The 18,947-nt window shown below is 40.7% G+C and overlaps 1 protein-coding gene across 2 annotated transcripts; it reads right to left on the bottom strand.

The window, feature by feature from the left end:
* Positions 1-1,544: 1,544 nt before the first annotated feature.
* uspl1 (ubiquitin specific peptidase like 1) lies at positions 1,545-17,557 on the bottom strand. Of its 2 annotated transcripts, none has more exons than XM_007900586.1 (9): positions 17,495-17,557; positions 11,527-11,691; positions 10,908-11,036; positions 9,695-10,283; positions 7,822-7,935; positions 6,524-6,653; positions 5,709-5,834; positions 5,458-5,618; positions 1,545-4,119 (listed from the first exon to the last, which is right to left on the bottom strand). In XM_007900586.1, exons 2-9 carry the CDS (start codon positions 11,665-11,667, stop codon positions 2,357-2,359), a joined length of 3,153 nt encoding a protein of 1,050 aa, XP_007898777.1. In that variant the 5' UTR covers positions 11,668-11,691; positions 17,495-17,557; the 3' UTR covers positions 1,545-2,356. The 2 variants fall into 2 exon arrangements, with proteins under 2 accessions (XP_007898777.1, XP_007898778.1); XM_007900587.2 differs by lacking the exon at positions 17,495-17,557 and adding an exon at positions 12,854-16,726.
* Positions 17,558-18,947: the final 1,390 nt, after the last annotated feature.

Raw genomic sequence — 18,947 nt, 5'->3', positions numbered from 1 at the left:
CGCAGGAGTTTAACCAGCTAAAACTGCAGAGTTTCATTGAAAGCACTTTCCCTTTGCTTGTCCAACTCGGACTACCCTACCTATTAGGATTAGCTTGCAGGGTTAACAGGAATTGTGTGAGAAGAATCCCTACCTCCAGTGACTGGTCTACTCTCCTCTTAAGCCCTACTAGCTGGGCTATCATCATCAACTTGGGCAAGTTTCCTTACTCCACACAGAGCCTAATAATAATCCCTCCAAAACCCAAAACAATAATAAATTGGTCATTTTCAATCCACGACTGTTTGTGGGACATTGCTGTGCGCAATTGGCTGCCGCGTTCGCCCACAAATATACAGTCAATTCACTTTACAGTGTGTTCTGTGAAGCGCTTTGGGACGTCCTCCCGACGTGAAAAGCGCTATATCAAATGCAAAGATTATTATTATTATTATTATTATTATTATTATCAGTGCTCTGGAATACCGCAGACCTGCCTGGCTCAGGAACTGGACTACCCAAACCTTCAGAGGGTTGGCTCGAACCTGACATTCGATTGCCGAACAAGTCACCTTGTAGCCAAAGCAAGACTCCATTAAATGTGCCATCCCTGCAAGCGCTTGAAGTGATTATATTTCTCTCGTCCCCTCTGTTCCACATTGGTAATCGTGTTTCAGTTACTATGCCCTGAAACTCTCTGCCTCAACCCCTCCTTGCCATCTTCAGATCATACCTGAAGACCTTCCTCTTCGACCGTGCCTACGGTCATTTCCCCTCTCGCGCTGGCTCACTGTGAAGAGCCTATTTGAAAGGTGTTATATAAATCCAAGTTGTTGTGAAAAGAATTCAGGAGGATCAACCCAGGTGTATATTAACAGCTCAAATTTGAACAGCACAATTAGATTTTTAAGTGCAATAGACTTTCTCCTTACTCCAATAATTGTACTATACAGATTTTATTTTAAAAGCCAGAAAAGCAACATAACACAAGATTCTTGCATGGTTTCTTGAAACCGACAGGACTGATGGACAATTGTGGAAGATGGGAACGCAAAAGTGTGTCCATAGTTGATTCAGGAATAATGCATATTGCTTAAGAAACACATTCTGATAAGAACAACTGCCTCAGTTAACAAGACGGGCAGAATGGGGCCTGAAGAAGGTAAAATCTGTACTGCTCTATTCAAGTTAGTTTGATTGCTTGTCCACAAATAACATATCCTGTGAAGCGCTTTAAGATATCTCAGTGACATGATAAGGCTCTGTATCAAATACTAGAACTATTATAGTTAAATTCAGAAATTCAAACTGATTCAATTTTACAAAAAATGCATGCCTTTCCTATTATAGCCCTTTCGTGCTGATGAGAACATGACAACTGAACAAGAATTGCATTTATTGTTTGATGAAAGTATACCACTAATATTTTAAAATACAAGTTACAGTCCATTAAGTTATTTTTTCAGTGTGAAATAATAGTGGACTGAATTAAATACGTGGAATGCATCAGACTTGCATTTGAGTAATTCCTTACGTAAACAAATAGAAAGATTAATAGTCAAACATTTAAAATGGGTGACAATTTTATTGGGCAATAAAAAACTCAGCTGAAACAGATTAGAATACAACTTTGATAGTTCCAAACAACGGTCAAACAAAAATAAACTATCAAACATTTTGTGCAACTTTACAATTTAAATTTTTTTAAATAAGGAAACTACTTCAATAAAAAAGAACATTATATTTTACATCACATGCCAAATCTACATTTCAATTCCAATGCTGCTGCCTCTTTAAATCTCAATTTTAAAGAATCCATTATTTACAGGAGGGAATCGATTACACAACTGAGCAGCATGCTGTGAAAGCGCCAAATTGTTCTGAAACCTATATGTATGAATGAATACTTCAGAGTGATTACAAGACAGTGATCTTGTAATAAAACAAGAGCATTTACAATGGTCACCTGAAACCAGAGATGAGAAAACTATTTTGTTCATGATCCAATGGCGAGTGCACTCTGTTGATCGACAACAACCAAACAGCATTTTATTAAAACAATGAAATTCACCAAGAAACATTGATTACTTTTGTAGAATTTAGAGATCAGCTAACCATTTTATAAAAATTCTCAAAAAACAGTAGTGTTTTGTCTGGTAAACATCACTAAAGACTGGCTGCAGAAACTGCATGAACATCTTCTACCCAGGTTCCTATTCAAGTATATTCCAAATTATTTAAACATTGCATTTAATGAATATTTTAAAATGAAAACAGCAAAAACCTAAGCACAAGACTTAATTTTAAACAGGCAAAATTGAAGTTATTTACGCCAAAAGCCTTCTGTGGTTTCCCTCTTTTACCAACAAAAAACTAATCAGCAGTTCTCAAAAAGCTTTTCATCAAAGTGAAGCAATTCCTCTTCAGGACCTCCTGTAAAAGAATTGAGTGTTGTTGTGGACAATAAATCTCCCAATATGTTTTCCTTAGCTGGAAGAGAGCTGTTAATTACTTCAGCACACTTTACTTCTTGAATACCTGTTGACAAGTCATTATACCCAATGTCATCCTCATAAGTAGAAGCAGTGGATGTGGGTGAAAACAATTCTGCAAATATATCATCATTGCTTGAGCTGCTACTTACTGAAGCACTGGAACTAGATGTACAGATAGAGTCATGGTCTTCAACACCAAGCTGATGGCAAAGCTCATTCAATACATCATGGAACATCCTGCTTCCAGTATTATTTGGGATATTTGACAACATTCTCGTGGTGGAATTGACATTTTTAGCGCAATGCTTAGTCTTCATTTGTTGATCAAGTGCAGCTAACCGATCCTTTTTTACTTGTAGTTTTTTGAGCAGTTTGAGACGAAGCTTCTGAGGTTTTGTATCAGTGTTAAGGAACTCTTTTTTACCAGACGTTGAACCCCAAAGCTCTACGCTAGAATGCTCTGTCTGATACACTGTGGGTTGAACATGGTTTGAAGGTGGCACACTAGGTTGATGCATCTTGTTTGACGTATGTACAACTGAAGAGATTTTCATAGGTAACAATTCTTTGTTGTTTTCCTTTATACCACCAAAGTGTTCAAGCAGATTGCAGGTATTCTGTACATTTGAAAAGTCTTTTGGTACCATTTTGGTTGCCTTTCCTGCACACTTTGCAAGACCTTTGATTTTAAACCCATCAAAATGTTCTTTTATAGGACGATTTGAATCAGTCACTTTAAGTGAAACAGGTACACTGCGACTACTAGTAACATGATTTTTGAGTATTGTTTTAGACATACCACTGGCTATTGATGAAATCTGTCGATCCATCAGGTTCTTTGACCAGCTTGTACCAAAATATCTCTTAGTTGTTACAGGTAGAGACGGATCAGGTGAAGCAGTTTTTTTCAAGGTTTGATTTGATGGCGGTGATGTGACACAACCGGCTTTTGTTTGTTTACCAGGACACAGAACAGGCATTTCTGAACTTATTTGCATTAACTTTTCTTGTCTTACATTAGCTGTAGCTGGCTTAACCTTAATTACTTTCAGTTTGGAACACCTTCCCTTTGATACAGGATATCTACAAGCATCAGTATCAGTGAGTTGTAGTTGTAGTTGAGGTGTACTCAGTGAGCAGGAAGCAGCTTCAGAGTTCAGAATATAGCTTGGTTGAACATCAGGTTTGGCAGTAGTCGTGTGATTCCCTTGCAAACATTTTTCATTAGGATTCGCCACCTTAAAGCAAAGCTGGACAGATTCATTATGATCATCAGAAGAATTTTGTGATGATGCATTGTTTTGTGTAAGCAAATGACATTGCTCATCATTAGGTGTCACTGTTACTGGTTTCTCCTCACTGTCTGCTTCAACCTTAATAAGATTCAGGGTTACAATTGTGTTGTTTTCCAGGTGTTCCAAACCAGAAAGCAAATTGCTTTTTGTATCTGGATCAGTACTTTCCGTTACACAGTTTGCATTTGGTTTTGTAGTCTCAGTAGCCAATGCTTGTTCTTGATTCCCAGTTGTATTGCCATATTTGTCCTTTTCCCACATGGCAATGTGAATTTCATGTGCAGGAACATTTAAGGTTGCGTGCCTGGAGCAATTCGATCCTTTCAAGTCATCACATTCAAGCCATGACTCTGAAGAAAATAAAGATTTTAGTTAGTAATACATCAGACTACAAATAAATACACAAATTTAATGAAGTCCTATGATAACGGCACTGAGTAGTTTAAGGTGAACCGGGGACAGACAGTTTTCTGCACTGCCAGTATGTTGCATCAATACACAATCTAACATGCTCCCAGTAATATTACCAATCACGCCCAGTTATCATAGAATGATACAGCACAGAAGGAGGCCATTTGGCCCATCGTGTCTGCTCCGGCTCTTTGAAAAGGGCTATCCAATTCAATCCCAGTCTCCCACTATCTACCCATAGCCCTGCAAACTTGCCCTCCCCAAATAATTATTTAGCACAGATAATTATAGCACAGGTTGGGATTTTATACACCTCAACTCCTGTGTTATAAAAAGGCAGCACTGTAGAAATACCTGTAAATAGATATTTAGAAACGTTAAAAATTGTTGCCCAACTAAATGTAGGAGGCTGATAGAATACATACATTATTATAGAACTAAAGTGACAAAACACTTTAAAGTAACTACCCTTTACAGGAACTTTTATATAATCTATAACAAGCATACTTTGGAACTGCCAGGAAAGCTCAAAGGAACAGGAGAGGCCATTCATCTCATTTGCGCTTCACCAAAACACATCTGTGCTTTAGAAAGTTTTTTGTTGTACAAGAGCCATTTACAAAAAATATATACCAGCATTTAAGCTCTTTGTAGCACCATCCATCAGTCTACTTAGTGTCAACTAACTACTGAATCGTAGTTAGAAGCAACTACCAAAAAACGAAGTGTGATTTACGTAATAATGAACTTTTTTAAAAAAACAGCATTTCATGTTCCCTAAATTACTGAAAAACTCAAACGTTCTTGTCACAAACCAGTGTAATAACAGGAAATGTAAAATTCCTTACATTTGATATTGCGCTGTATCACGTCTTTGAGATGTCTCACAGCACTGTGAAGTGTACAGACTGTGTATTTATAGGCAAACATGACAGCCAATTTGTGCACTGGATATCCTACAAACCTTCATGAAGTGCATGATCACTTTCAAGCGCTCTGGGCCACTACCCTATGTGAAGGGCGCTATATAAATGCAAGTTGTTATTGTTGTTGATCAATTTTTATTTGGAAGGTTGTTGGCCAGGAAACCAGGAGAAACTCCTTCATTTTTCCTATGGTGGTATAGAATCTTTAACATCCACCTGAATAGGCAGATGGGTCTTTGTTTTAACATCCCATCCAAAGGATGGTACCTCCAGCACTGCAATGCAGTATCAACTTACTTGCACCTTGTTTTCAAAGTCCCAACATGTAGCATCAAAAAAGTAGATACATACCATCAGAATTCTGAATCCATGAGACAAAATGCTGCTTAGTCTGTATGTATTGAATAATTGTGCAGATTTTGTATGAAATACCCTCAAAGCAAAACCCGTAGCTATCCAAGTCAGCATGTGGTAGACCATTCACGAAATGCAGCATAAATATAGATGGTAATCTAAAAGAAAAAACAAGGTTATAACATCGTACAACAAAATTAAATGTAAAATCTGATTCAATGCAAGACCACAAATTTTAAATCACATACTGGTTGAGAATCATCTTCCGTCTCTGAGATATATCTTGACATTTATTGCAAGGTGAAACCAAAATACCATTCAATGGATGCCAATCTGGAAGTAAATTTGTAACTGTAGGTAATGTCTTGGCATGCCTATTAAAACAACAAAAGTTAATTATAAACACCACACCATTTTCAATAAATAAGATAGAAACAGACCATGAAACATCGGTAAGACATACAAAGGAGAATTGCACACAAACACCCAAAGCCATTGATAAGATTGACCATATGTGCAATTTCAATATCAATGTAAAACATTTTCTTTATATTTCTGTTCAACAGGTTAGATCGATTAAGCAACCGATACAGCATAAACTTTCCATGGCAACAGATCTTATATCATTCCCAAAACATCTTGTTGAATATGAGCTTTTTTTCTCACCGATACATACATTCAGAATGTACTCACAAAAAAACTTATTTCAACATCAGTGCTTTTCCTTTATTGCTTGCCATCAATGTGCAACTTGAGGGATAAAACTGATTTAAAATTGTTATTCCATTAAAATTACAAATAAGATGAGACATATGTGGTTAAAATGAGTACATTTCTCATGTGCATTTTATTTCAACAAAAATGACTTTTTTTGGGGCAAAGAATAATGCAAAGGTGTACTACATTTTCATTATATGTTCAAAATCTCAGAATTGCAAATAAAACTTTTGCTTATGTCCTACTGCATCAATATTTTTAAATACTTGATATCTAATATGCAGCTGACTAATGTCAACAATGTAGAAAACTTTTTTTTCATTAAACAAAAAATATATTTACATACCTCTCTACATTTTTGTATCCACATTTGTCACATTCAAAACTATAGGTATATGTCGTCACGAACAGCTCTTCAATATACGGATCTGCCTTTAACAGAAGTGGAAGAGCAAAGACCGGACTATCATGCTTTCCTAAAAAAGACAAATCACAAAAACTATTAAAACTTTTTTGGGGGCAGCCAAGTGTCTGACACATGCGGAAATCCATCACAATGCTTAAGATTATTAAGACTGTTATGTGCAGGTTGGCAAGAGTCAAGAATTGGAGACCCCAGAGTGTGCACCAGAGGTATTGCTGGAGTCTAACTAGCTAAAAACTCATAGCTTGACGTTGAAAGCACTGTCTGGCCAACTCTTCCATTGCGTGTCCGGCTACAACCACCTATCTGTTGGGCTTTGTCTTGCAGGGTTAACACTGAATTAAGCTAACTTGTAATAAATATCATTCCACAATATGCTCCAATTAGAACACCAAGGTTTGTCCTGGGCAATAATCCTCCAGATCAATTCATCATTTGCCTCATGGCTGTTTGTAAGACCTTGCTGCTACAAATAGCTGCCAGATTTGCCAATAAAAACAGCCATTAAATTAGTAATACAATGATTTGAGAATGCAAGTTAACTTTTTTCTTTCTTAGCAGCCTGACAGTGCATTTACTTTGGTGTCCAGCGGCTTCTGGTATAATAAAGCTCTATGTTTATGGGGGAATGGGACTAAATGACATCAGAAACATGATCTGAGAGTCTGACAGGGGACAACATAAGCATTGTCAGTTTAAATGCTTAAAACCTCCAAACAAAAATCATTACAGCTACTGCAATGGCCGAGTGAATAAAAGCAGTTTTTTGCAGCAATACATATAGAATATCAGCAACTTTTATATCAGCATTTATATATGCCCCTCATGGGATTTGTCTGGGATCATTTAATGCGGTATAAAGGGGAGGTGACACAGACGAAGAGGAAAGTCTTCAGGTGATCTGAAGATGGGCAAAGAGGAGGCAAGGAATGAGGCAGGGATTTCGAGGGACAGGGACCTTACTTAATGGATGAAAGCATGACCATTAACGGTGAGCGTAGGTGAAAATATTAGTAGTAATTTTAAAAAGGTAGGCATTGTAAGGAAAGGCCTTGGCTGTGATTAGTCCAGGACTTAGTTATGTCTTTTTATCTACTCACAGAAGTCTCATATTAATATTTTACATAAATCAATTTACACAAACTAAATATGTAAAAAGCCTCATATACATTGACAAGTACAAATAAGATATTTTACAATTAAATAAATTGACAGTTTACCTAATTCACATTTGAGTCTTGGTTGAAGCAGTAGGAAAATAGACTCTCGGATCTCATTGAGGATGTATTCTACCTGACACATCATTTTACCAGATACTCCTCTCACTCCATTACCTGAAATGATAAAAAAGTAGAATCAATTTCTAAGTATTTGCAAGATATGAAAAATAAGCCAAAGAAAGTTTCCTGACCATTATAATACACTTGAAATAATTGGTGGGAGGGAAAGAGGTGTTGCTCTCAATAAACATGAATTAAAGAATATTTTACACATGAACAAAATGCTCTGCCAGATGTTTTGAAGTGGTATTGCTGAATCCAATACATAGAAATGCCACCATTTATCCAAAAATTACAATACATTTAACTGTTAGGAAACAAAATGATTGAAATCTCCCACTAAAACTTACTTTCCTATATATTAAGCCTCAAATGTTTATTTTTTGCCAATGGCAAATCAGATAACAAACAAAAGGCTATTGGGTAATTGATCTACACATTGTCGCGGTTACCCTGTTTTTGCCATCATTAGTAATATGTAAATAATATGTATAATAATATTATTTAAGGGAAATGGGGCAGCCTGTCCCATTAATTAGATTCTGGTCAAGAAAAAGCTTGCAAAAGATTTAATTGTAGAAGTTGCTTGCAAAGAATTAGCAAACAGCATACATGAGGTGCCCAAGTTGCAACAATATCTGGGTTCCAGGTTGATTGATTGACCTGGAATCTAACCGGGAAAGTCACGTGGACGCTCGCGCAGGAAAAAGCCCTCGCATCATACGGTGGGTGGAACCATGCGCCCATAAAGAGCAATGCTCAGTGTGTCTTGTGGTTGCTGTCTAATGGTCGTCATCCAGTACGTACTGATGTGTACAGGATTACTGTACAAGTCAGGTTGGTTTAATTACTTTATACTAATGTAGTATTGTGCTGCTAGTTGTTACAGTTGTGTGTTAGTTATAGTTCATCCCATTGTTATATGTCTTAAATTGTTGTATTTCTTATATGCAAGGTAGCCTAGGGTTGCTAGGTCTTAATAAAAACCTGCTGTTTTTAACCAACCGTATCCTCGAGTCTCTGTAATATTCTAAAACAAGAAAAGGAATAAAGCACTTAGAGAGTAGCTGTCGACATCGGAGTTCTGGCAGTGCAAACAGACTCCGATTCAACATCCAAGTTACCGGGCATTGGAGTTATCTGGGAATACCTGTCCGAGTGACTAATTCTGACTTGGTTGAGACACCTTTGAGCAGGGACTCACACTGACAGTTAGGAAAGAGCAGAGGCAACTTAGTATGTAAACGTTACTAAAATTTGCAAGTACAACAAGGAATGAGAACCGTCGCAACATGAGTTCTGAATGTGTGCTCTCAGTAAATAGAAAAACTTCATTTTGAAACAATTTTTATAAGGCACTAACTGGAGTTTGAGAACTCATACTCAAGGATTGATATCTACCTTTATTTGTATATAAAGATGTTGCTGACGCCTCACCTCCAAATGGATGTGCTAAATGGGTAGGGTGTAGTCTCGCTGTGGCAGGAGTGGTGGGATTGCTCTCGTACATTTTATACTGAGCTGCATTGCTCAATATGTGTGGCTTGCAAGGTTCTGATAGCTGCACGCCATCTAGCAAGAGCTCAAACATTCTCTCGTCAGATGTCTAATGACTAACCGGTGGTGTCTACTCTCTTGGTCAAACATTCACAAGATAGCGACTGCTCATTTGTTGGACATAAAATTGACATTTTAAAGAAAACTGACAGGCAAATAATATAAAGCAAATTTTCTCAATAAGCAATATTATGTTGTATATGTAAGGAAATCATAATTTCTCATGTATGCTAACCTGGAACACAAAAATGCTTACCTTTACCACCCTTGGAGTAAGATAACAGTCCACATGCTCGATCGTATTCCACGCATAACCTATTAACTGGGGACTCCACTTCCGTGCCTAGGTTTCTAATGGCTTTTCTTATTGATTTCAAGTGGACCAAAGTTGTTAATATGCAGTCTAGCCAGCAGAGAGCAGATTTGTTCTTCCATTGAAGATGAAAAGATTCAGGACTTGATCCCTTTGCAGGGACTTCTGATTTTGTTTCAGCACAAATTTCAGTTTCTGTTGGTAGTTCCTTCCTCTTGCACGAAAACTGTCCAGGAACCACAGGAGTTGGTTTCTCTGGGACAAATACGCCATGGCTACTTTGAGAGCTAAGGACACTAAATTGAGGATCCTTTTCTGTACAAGAGACCAGAGTATCAGTTGAGCTAGAGTTTCTCTCTAAAGGCTCAGATGCAGATTTCTTGGTTGTAACATTAAAACCACTCCAAGTGTCTCTGTTATCTACAGAGTTGGAGATTTTTTGCCGTTTTAGGCGACAGGCCGATGGCTGAGGACTCCGCACGGAAGAAATGAGGATTTCATTCAGTGGTTTACTTCCCAAAGGAAAGATACACTAAAGACAGAAAACAAAATAGAAAATTAAGCACTTGGTTAAACAACTTTATCAATGGCTTTCAACAACACACCAAAAGAAAATGTTTTTATGTGGCTAACATGTAAATTTTTACCAGTTGTTTTTATTCTGGTAAATATTTATACAATTTTTATCAGTATCTAATGAAGACAAAACTGAAAAAAACACATGTGGAAGTTAAAGAACAAGAGACAAGCCCCTAGGCTCTGGAACTCTATCCCCCAGTGCCTTCGCCGCCTCCTCCCTTTCCTCCTTCAAGGCCGGTCTCAAGACCTTTCTCTTTGACCGTGCCTTCAGCTCCCCTCTCGACTCTCTACCCCCTCCTCGCTCCCTCCCTTCCCTCCCCTCACCCTGACCATTTCCCCCCTGCTCGTGTCCTGAGCCAACTGTACAGCGCCTTGGGACGTCCTCCCGACGTGAAAGGCGCTCAATAAATGGAATCTTGTTGTTGTTGTATAATAGACCTGTGAACTCGGTGTAATATGAATACTGGTCTATAACTAAATTTACAAACAAGCTTCATATCTTCCAAAAAGTACTTTATCATAAGTAAAAAAAATTAGCACTATTTTCTGGTAATCACATTGAGGAAACAAACAGTACCTGTGGATTTTCACAAAGAAGAATAGATTCCTTCCAGCTAATACAAAACGTTCGCAAATGTTGCTTTCTTCCTTTTGCTGCACAAACCGGACAGGATTCACCTACACTGGGCGACAAGTTTTCAGCAGCCTGTTTGGAAAAAAAGGAGGGGGATAGAGAGAAATAACACGGAGAAAAAGTTATTTTAAAAACATTAGCAAAACCTATTTAAAAAATGGGAACCTGTTCCTTGATATTCATCTGCTTAACAGCCAGGTGTACACCTGAACCCATGTATTTAATTACCACACCATTTTCATCCTCAGTGTACTAAACCCGTTGTGCACTTAAAGCAGTTAAATTGACAAATCTGGGAGTGTATTGTAAATGCTCAATTTTCACAGTGTGATTTTCATTTGAAAGTAAAATCCAATTTAGTGCAAGTAAAAACATTTGTCAACTATTCAGTACTCAGAGGATTATCATGGGAACTGTTTTCACTTCAGATAAATCTTTCGCCTTAGTAAATATAAGATTTCCGTGTCATTCCGAGTTTAGAGAGTTGTGAAAAGGGAATCATTTCAAACGTAAAAGAATTGAGAACTTTGCTCAATTTACAGCAATAAACAGTTTCACTGACTTTTCCCAAATATCCCACCATATGGATGGAAGACACATTTATATCAGTGCCTTGACCAATCAGTGGCAAACCAGTCCAGGTCTTCTGTTTATCCGCCACGCTGAGCCATGGGCTAACCATCTCACCAGTAGTTTGAAGCATACCATCAAGGAGTTCTCAGATATGCTGTTTAAAAAAAAATGGAAGATTTGATTAGAGGACGAATATGGTAAGTCAAACAAAACTGTCACATATAAACTGATTATAACTTGCAAGTGTAAGCAACTGACCAGACAAAGATATACACGAGGCAGCAGTACCAGGTGCTGTACCTGGTGCTGTACCAGGTGAAACAATTTAGTTTCAGAAGAAATCCACACCAACCATAGCTGAAATTAACTTGAAATAACAGATTTGAGACAAACAGCATTATTTACATCTTTTATGTTGATAAGTGGTTGAAAGCAAAACTTGATATAATACCTCTGCTCCAAAGCCAGCAGTTGATTGCCCAGGTACTCGTTTGACATACAGGCCTCTAGTATTTTCTTGGCTTTTGTCTGGCCCCAGTTCTGGACCCCTGGTTTTCAGGACCCTCAGTACTAGTGGATGTGTTACACATCTAGTGCATTTTTTAATATGCATCTACTGCAATATTTTTAATAATGCACCTTTTTGCTTATCACTTTTTAACTGATTATCATTCATATCTTAGATGGGTATATTAAAATAAAAGTGCATTAAGTGAAACAAACATTGGGGGAGGACACTGGTTTCTATCAAAGGGGAAATGCATGATAAATTATCTTGTTCATTTCAGTTTAAGTATCTATTTTCAATGATCAAGGCTACTTGATGATTGGAAATGATACTTTAAACTGAAATTGTCAAGGTACTTCATACACGAGTTGAACTTTTTTTCTGACTTTTTTTTATTGGGAATGTATTGAATTTTTAATTTAATTGAACATCTTCTGACATTACATCAAATAATTGTGTTTTGGTCCTTTTAAGACAAACCCCCATCCCCCAAACAAAAGTAAGGAATCAAAAGTATTATATGTTTAGTTTACTATAAGTACTTCCACATTTTTACTTTAATACACCATCCAAGATATTTATAAGGGGTGAGAAAAAATTTGAAAAGCAAAAAGGGCACATTAAAAAGGCTCAATAAATAACAAATGTACAGAAAATGGTACACTGCATGATACATAACCAGGTTCCTAAGATTACAGGATACCAGAATTATCCAATTAATAATGGTGGTGATGGGGGGGAGAAAAGAAGAAAAGACGATAAAGCACAAAATTGAAATAGAAACAAAATTAAAACAAAAACAACTTACCACAGGTCAGGAGCAATGGCCACATCTGCACTCCTCAGAGCAGCAATCTCTGCCCACACCAGAGGCACGAAAACAAGCAAATCGACAGGGATTTTGCATATAAAACCATTCAAAGCTCTAAAATGCAGGAACAGCCTGTGCATTTCAGGACTCCGGATCCCAGAATATAAAAACAGCCTAATACTCCATGCTACCTAAAGATAACCAACCAAGCGGCCTAAAAAATCATCTATTCTATTGCCTCATCTTTACTATTCAATTCACATGTACTACAAGCAAAATCTCTCTGCTGTTCTCCAATTCTGTGCACAAGATAACTATCCAACTGCCTATACTACGTAGAAACTTTAAAATGTTTGTTATATCTCAACAACATTTATATTTATATTGCACCCCTCACGCAGATCGCTTAACAAAATTAACATGGCTTCATGTTGGGCCAGAAAAGAGAAGGGGGGAGGGGAGGGGGGGCGAGTAACCAAAGGAGGAAAGTCTTCTGGTGTAATTTGAAGATGGGCAGAGAGGGGGCAATATGGAGGGACTGAGGCAAGAAGATCCAGTGCATAGTGACTGAAAGTACGTCGTCAATTGTGGAGTGGATGTGATGAGAGACGTGAAGCTGACCCATGCCAGCTGAGCGAAGGTGGTGGATAGAGGGGTGTATGTGAGCAGATCGGATAGGTAGAGAGGTGCCAAGGTGTGAAAAATTTGAAGGTGAGTGAAGATCTTGAAATCAATCCATTCTGCAACAGGGAGCTAGTGGAGCCTGGCAAGAACTAGGGTGATGGGAGCACGGAGCCTGGTAAAGGTGAGGACATGGGCGGTAGAGTTTTGAATCACTTGAACCTTTTTAATAGTGGATCTGGGGAGACTGGGAGGAATGCACTAGAAAAATTGAGGTGGAAAGTGATGAAAGCGCGAATGAGAATTTCAGCAGCATTTAAAATAAGATAGGGACGAAGGCAGACGATCAGATAATGTGCCGGAGGAAGGCAGTCCCGGTTAGGGACTGGATGTGGGGCACAAAGGATAACTGCGGATCGATTGTGACGCCAAGGTTGTGTATAGGTTCAGCAAGTCTGAAGAAAAGGCAGGGAAGATTAAGGAGTTCAGAAACTGTAACTGAGAAGATGGGTTGATGGGAGCCAAAGAGGATGGCGTCTATCTTGTCCAAATTTAGCTGCAGAAGGTTGGTGTTCATCCAGGCCTTGAGGCCAAACAAGCAGGCAGTCAGAACATCAGCAGGACTGGGGTCGTGACTAGAGGAGGAAAAATAGATTTGGGTATCATCAACAGTTTTTTTTTGAGAGGAGTGCTAACCGCAGTTCTGAGGGGGAGAGGAGCGGCGGTTGGAAGGTCAACAGATGGGTGGAGATGGGATTGAGGGAGTAAATGGTAGATTTCATCGGATTGATGAGGGGGGGTTTGAGGGATGAGGTAGAAATGAGTCAATGAGTGTAGGGAGGGAGCAGTGGAGAAGGAAATAGGAGTTCAGGAAGACAAGGGCAAAGGGGTTGAGGGGACACTGTGGCAGAAACAGCCATTTGGATTTTTGATGCGAGAAAGCCCAGGACCTCTTTCCATTTGGTGACTGAGATGAGGATGGAGGGTGCTTGAGGAGGGCATAGTGGAGGTTGTGTGTGCGCAAAACAGGAGCTTGGGATCATTTTTGGCCTCCAGCGTTGAAGGAAAGCACATTGGTCTTCAAGCTAGATCTGGCAGTAAACTGTGAAGGCCAGTTTCATGCCAACTAGGTTCAACCACCCACATAGGTCTTGGATTTAAGGAAGCGGATGTGGCTGCTGTACCAGAAAGAGTGGGAAATGGTTCTGGATTTCAGTGGGGTGAACGAGTGAGTTTAGGGGAGAGGAGAGATAGTTGTCTAGCAGCTAAATGTCTTGTCTTTTACTATCTTTACTTGTCTGTCTCATCTATTAGATGACAAAAATGTAGAAAAGCTGGTAATCTATTTTTAAGTAAAAGTGTTACATCTACTTTAATCTAAGAGGTGGCAAATTGGGAGCATGAGAGGTTATAGCATACAATTGCCACATGACTAGCTGAAAGGTTAACATACAGTAAAGCAAAGACAATCAGTCAACTGCTACTTCTGACGCCAATTGATTTAACTTCAGAAACTTGTAAATAATGGCAATTACTTCCTTGTTTTCGTAAGATGACTAACTTTTCTAATAATTACATTTTTTATCTTTAAAAATGCAATTGTCTGTGAGACTCTGTTCAAAATCTGCATTTTAAGAATAGCCACACTAGGTTTTTCTTGCTTTTCTATTTTAGCTTTCTAAGCAATCAGACATTTGTAATACTTGAGATAGTAGCTACCAAAAAATCTCCTCTGACAATAGCACAGCCTATCCTACCTAGTTCTCTTCCTACACACTGGTGTGAAAAATACTCATAAACCCTACAATATAAAATATAAAAGTACACGCTCACACAGTTAATGCCATCAGAAGCCCATACTGTTTTGGGCTATTCAGGTTAACAATTAAACCATTATTTTGCTTTTTGTCATAAAAAAATTGAAGTTTAAAATTCCAGGATCCAATTACTATTCGCTTCTTCTTTTGGCTAAGATCAAGTGTAGTAGCTGTTCTTAGCAATTACTCCTTGGGCTAGCATCTGCCAGAAAAGTTCACCTGTTGAGATTTGCTTGTGTTGGTTGTGGTGACCAAATCTTATCCATAATATAGGGGTTCTTATTGGAAGGATTAGGTCCTGGCAACAGCTGTACTTTCGGCCATCAGTTGGCTGGGATTGGTTTTGTGGTATTTATGATCTGAGGAGTTTGATCTGCCCTCACAAAGAGAAAGGTGAGATACTGGAATGCAGAGTTTGCTTGACCAATTGGTCACTAGGTTCAAGCTGGGCTTGCCCTGCCAGAGAGGTGATCCGGTCACCTGACTTGCTCAGGGGGGCGCGCATGAAGACAGGCGTCAGGTCCACATTGTCCTTCGACAATTTGGGGCCCAGAGTTTTCTTGGGGGGGGGGGCAGGGGTGATAAGGGATTGTCTGCGGGGACAACCCTTGTTCCCGAGTGGAATGCATTTGGGTCTAATTTGGTTAATGGGGGTGAGCAGGGCCTGACCTCGCTCACCAATAAAAAAAGGTTAAATTAGCACAATCCAGCAGACCACTTTCAACCAAACTCAAATGGTAAATATGCACTCTTCTAGAACATAAAAGTCAACTTTTCTGCTGATTAATATTTTAGAACACGCAAGAGCAGCAATATTGTTGATGAATATTTTAGAATAGAAATAGTACCCTGCAAAAACATTTCTGTAGATATCAGATATATTTTTAAACCATACGTTTTAAACATAGGTAGGAGTAATTTTTGACATGGTAAAACCTTTAACTATCCCAGATTTCTTATAACGGTCCTTTTAAGTTCCTAATTCTACTATAACAGTTGGATTATTTGTATCCAGGTCAAGAAACAATGCAGAAAGCCATTTATGCAACTTAGATAAAAATTATGAGGAGGTTTGACTTATACTGCTTACAATTTGAGCATGTAATAAAAACTAAAAGAAAAACACAAGAACATATGCATTTATGATTCTCTGGAATATGTACAACACTAAGAAAGTTCCAGACTCAAATCTCAGCCACACCAGCAGTGGTGACGCCACATTTCTCCTTGCCCGCACTGCCAGTGGTCGATTAACTTGATTATGCAGATTCAGTGATGAAGTGCTTCCAGTAATTGTGCCTTAGCATGAAGCATTGCCCACAAGAGAAGTGGTATAAAGGGGAAGTATATAAAATATGCAGAAGCCACATGGTCTGATGTTTTATCGAGCATCATCAGTGTCCAGGTGCGGCTTCATCACCATAAAAAACCCCAATATCACAAAGCTTTGGCTCCCAACGTTTTTTTGGGGTCAGCCGGGTGCCTGACACGTGCAGAAACCCATCACCATGTTTAAGAGTATCCAAACCAAGCTGAGATTTCTACAGATTGTGGAACTGAATGCGCACTCTCTCCCGGGAGGGATGCATCCTGATTGCCTAATTCCAGAAAGTATTAGGCGCAGGTTGGCAAGAGCCAAGTCTTGGGGACCTCAGAGTGTGTGCCGGGGAGGTGGGGGGTCCTGCCGGAATCTAACCAGCTCACACCGCACAGCTTGCCATTGATGTCGCTGTCCGGCAAACCTTCCCACTGCGCGTCCAGCTCGGACCACCCCGACCCGTCGAGTTAGGGCTTTGGCCTGCAGGGTTAACAGGAGCTGAGTGGGATGACTGGTCTGCTGAGGAGCCGGGCCGGGCCGGGCCGGGCTGGGCTCAGCCGGGCCCTGGGATGCTGAGGACCCGCCAGGCTCAGGAACCAGACCATCGAGAGAGACCACCAGAGGATTGGCTCGATTCCGATATTCTGTTGCCAGGCGTGTCACATGCTGTCAGTTCAGCTCCAAGAGACAGCGCTCCCCTCCCCCTCCCCCAGGGGCAAAGATAATAATATAACAACACTTCGGAAGACAACCCGAATAACCAAAGCCCAGCAACGCCCGCAACGCCCCCCCACCCCCACACCTCCCTCCCTCCCCGTGTCTGCGTCGCATAATAAACATCCCCGCGGCCACACGAGGAAACCGGGCTGTAAGGACACTCACTGACTGCACTTTGTTCGGCTCCAACAGGGCCCCGAAGCTGAGCTCCTCTCGGCCCCACGTCCTGATCCGTGTCCCCCGCTCCGGGCTCGGGCTCTCTCCTGGATCTCCGGCCGCTCTTGGGTCTGGGTGACTCTCTCCCGGCTCCCGGTGTCGCTCTCTCTCTCTCTCTCTCTCCCCCTCTCCCGGGCTGTCTGTGGGCGTCTCCACTCTGGGCCCCGGGGTCTCTCTCCCTCACTGTGTCGGGGTCTCTGTGGCCCGCGCTCCCCCCGCCCGTCGTCTGACACTCTTCCGCTCGCGCCTCTCTCACGCGCTCAGCCTCCCAACGTCTGCTCAACGGCTTTTTTTTCTCCTGACTTCCGGCGGTCTCACCCCAACTCTCCTCCGACTGCAGCAAACCCGGAGCTTCCGTTCCCCCCTCCCCCCTCCTCCTGGTTACTGTTACTATCACTGAGAACCTGCCATTGCCTGTCCAACAGCAGCCACTCTGACTGCCCCCCCATCCCACCCCCCGACAGCAAACCTCTCCTATTATTCACATCCCCACTCTTCCTGTCAATCCTCCTCCTCTTGTAAATTCCTCTGAAACCCTCCGCGTCGCCCGACAAAATGTCCGCACGCTGTCTAATAAAGCCGTCACTGTCCACAACCTCATTGTCAACGGGGAGACTGTCCTCACCCTCACTGAAACCTGGACCACCCCAAGTGACACCTTCCCCCTCGCCGAGGCCGCACCACCCGGTTACACCTTCGGCAGTATCATGGGATTAACTTCCACATGTACTTGGATGATACCCAACGCTATCTCTCTCCCTCCACCCTGGACTCCAGCACCGCTGCTTTCCTAATGGAGAGCATGTCATCAAGTGTTGGATGAGAGCCAACTTTCTCCAGTCGAATGGCAAGGTCGAGGGCCTCCAACTTGGCTCCTGTCAGCGCCTCCTCACTTCAGGCACTGACAGTATCACTATTCATGGATACACTCTCCCATCTCACCGAGCCAGTACGAACCTTGGTGTCTTGTTCAACTCTCAACTGTCTTTTAATCCCCATATCCGTGCCATGACCCATTCTGCCTAATGCACCTCAGCAACATTGATTGCCCGCCTCCACCGCTATCTCTCCCTGCAGGCTGCCGAGACACTGATCCACGCTTTCATTACCAAACTAGGCATCAGTGGATCAGTTCCTTCCACTTTCCTCCACCTTTGAAATATTGTCTGCCTCCAACTGTACCTCACACCCAATGCAGACGAAACCCTCGTCCATGCTTTTGTCATCTCCTGCCTTGACTATTCCAATGTTCTGCTTGCTGGTCTCTCCAACTCCGCCGCCCGTATACTCACTGGCTCTAAACTCCATACCCCCATCACATCAGTCCTCGCCAAGCTCCACTGTCTCCTTATCACAGAACGGATCCACTCCAAGATTCTGACACTCGTCTACAAATACCTTC

The sequence above is a fragment of the Callorhinchus milii genome, unplaced genomic scaffold (genome assembly GCF_018977255.1).
Source record: "Callorhinchus milii isolate IMCB2004 unplaced genomic scaffold, IMCB_Cmil_1.0 Scaffold4, whole genome shotgun sequence".
Classification (NCBI taxonomy): Eukaryota; Metazoa; Chordata; class Chondrichthyes; order Chimaeriformes; family Callorhinchidae; genus Callorhinchus; species Callorhinchus milii.
This window is presented reverse-complemented; position numbering and strand designations above follow the sequence as displayed.

Excerpts from the sequence above, each read along its gene's own strand:
- uspl1 (XM_007900586.1), bottom strand. The coding sequence starts at position 11,667 with ATGCTTCAAACTACTGGTGAGATGGTTAGCCCATGGCTCAGCGTGGCG. Across the intron at positions 5,835-6,523 it reads GGATACAAAAATGTAGAGAG|GCATGCCAAGACATTACCTA; the intron begins GTATGTAAATAT and ends TTGTTTTAATAG. Across the intron at positions 4,120-5,457 it reads ATGGATTCAGAATTCTGATG|AGTCATGGCTTGAATGTGAT; the intron begins GTATGTATCTAC and ends TATTTTCTTCAG.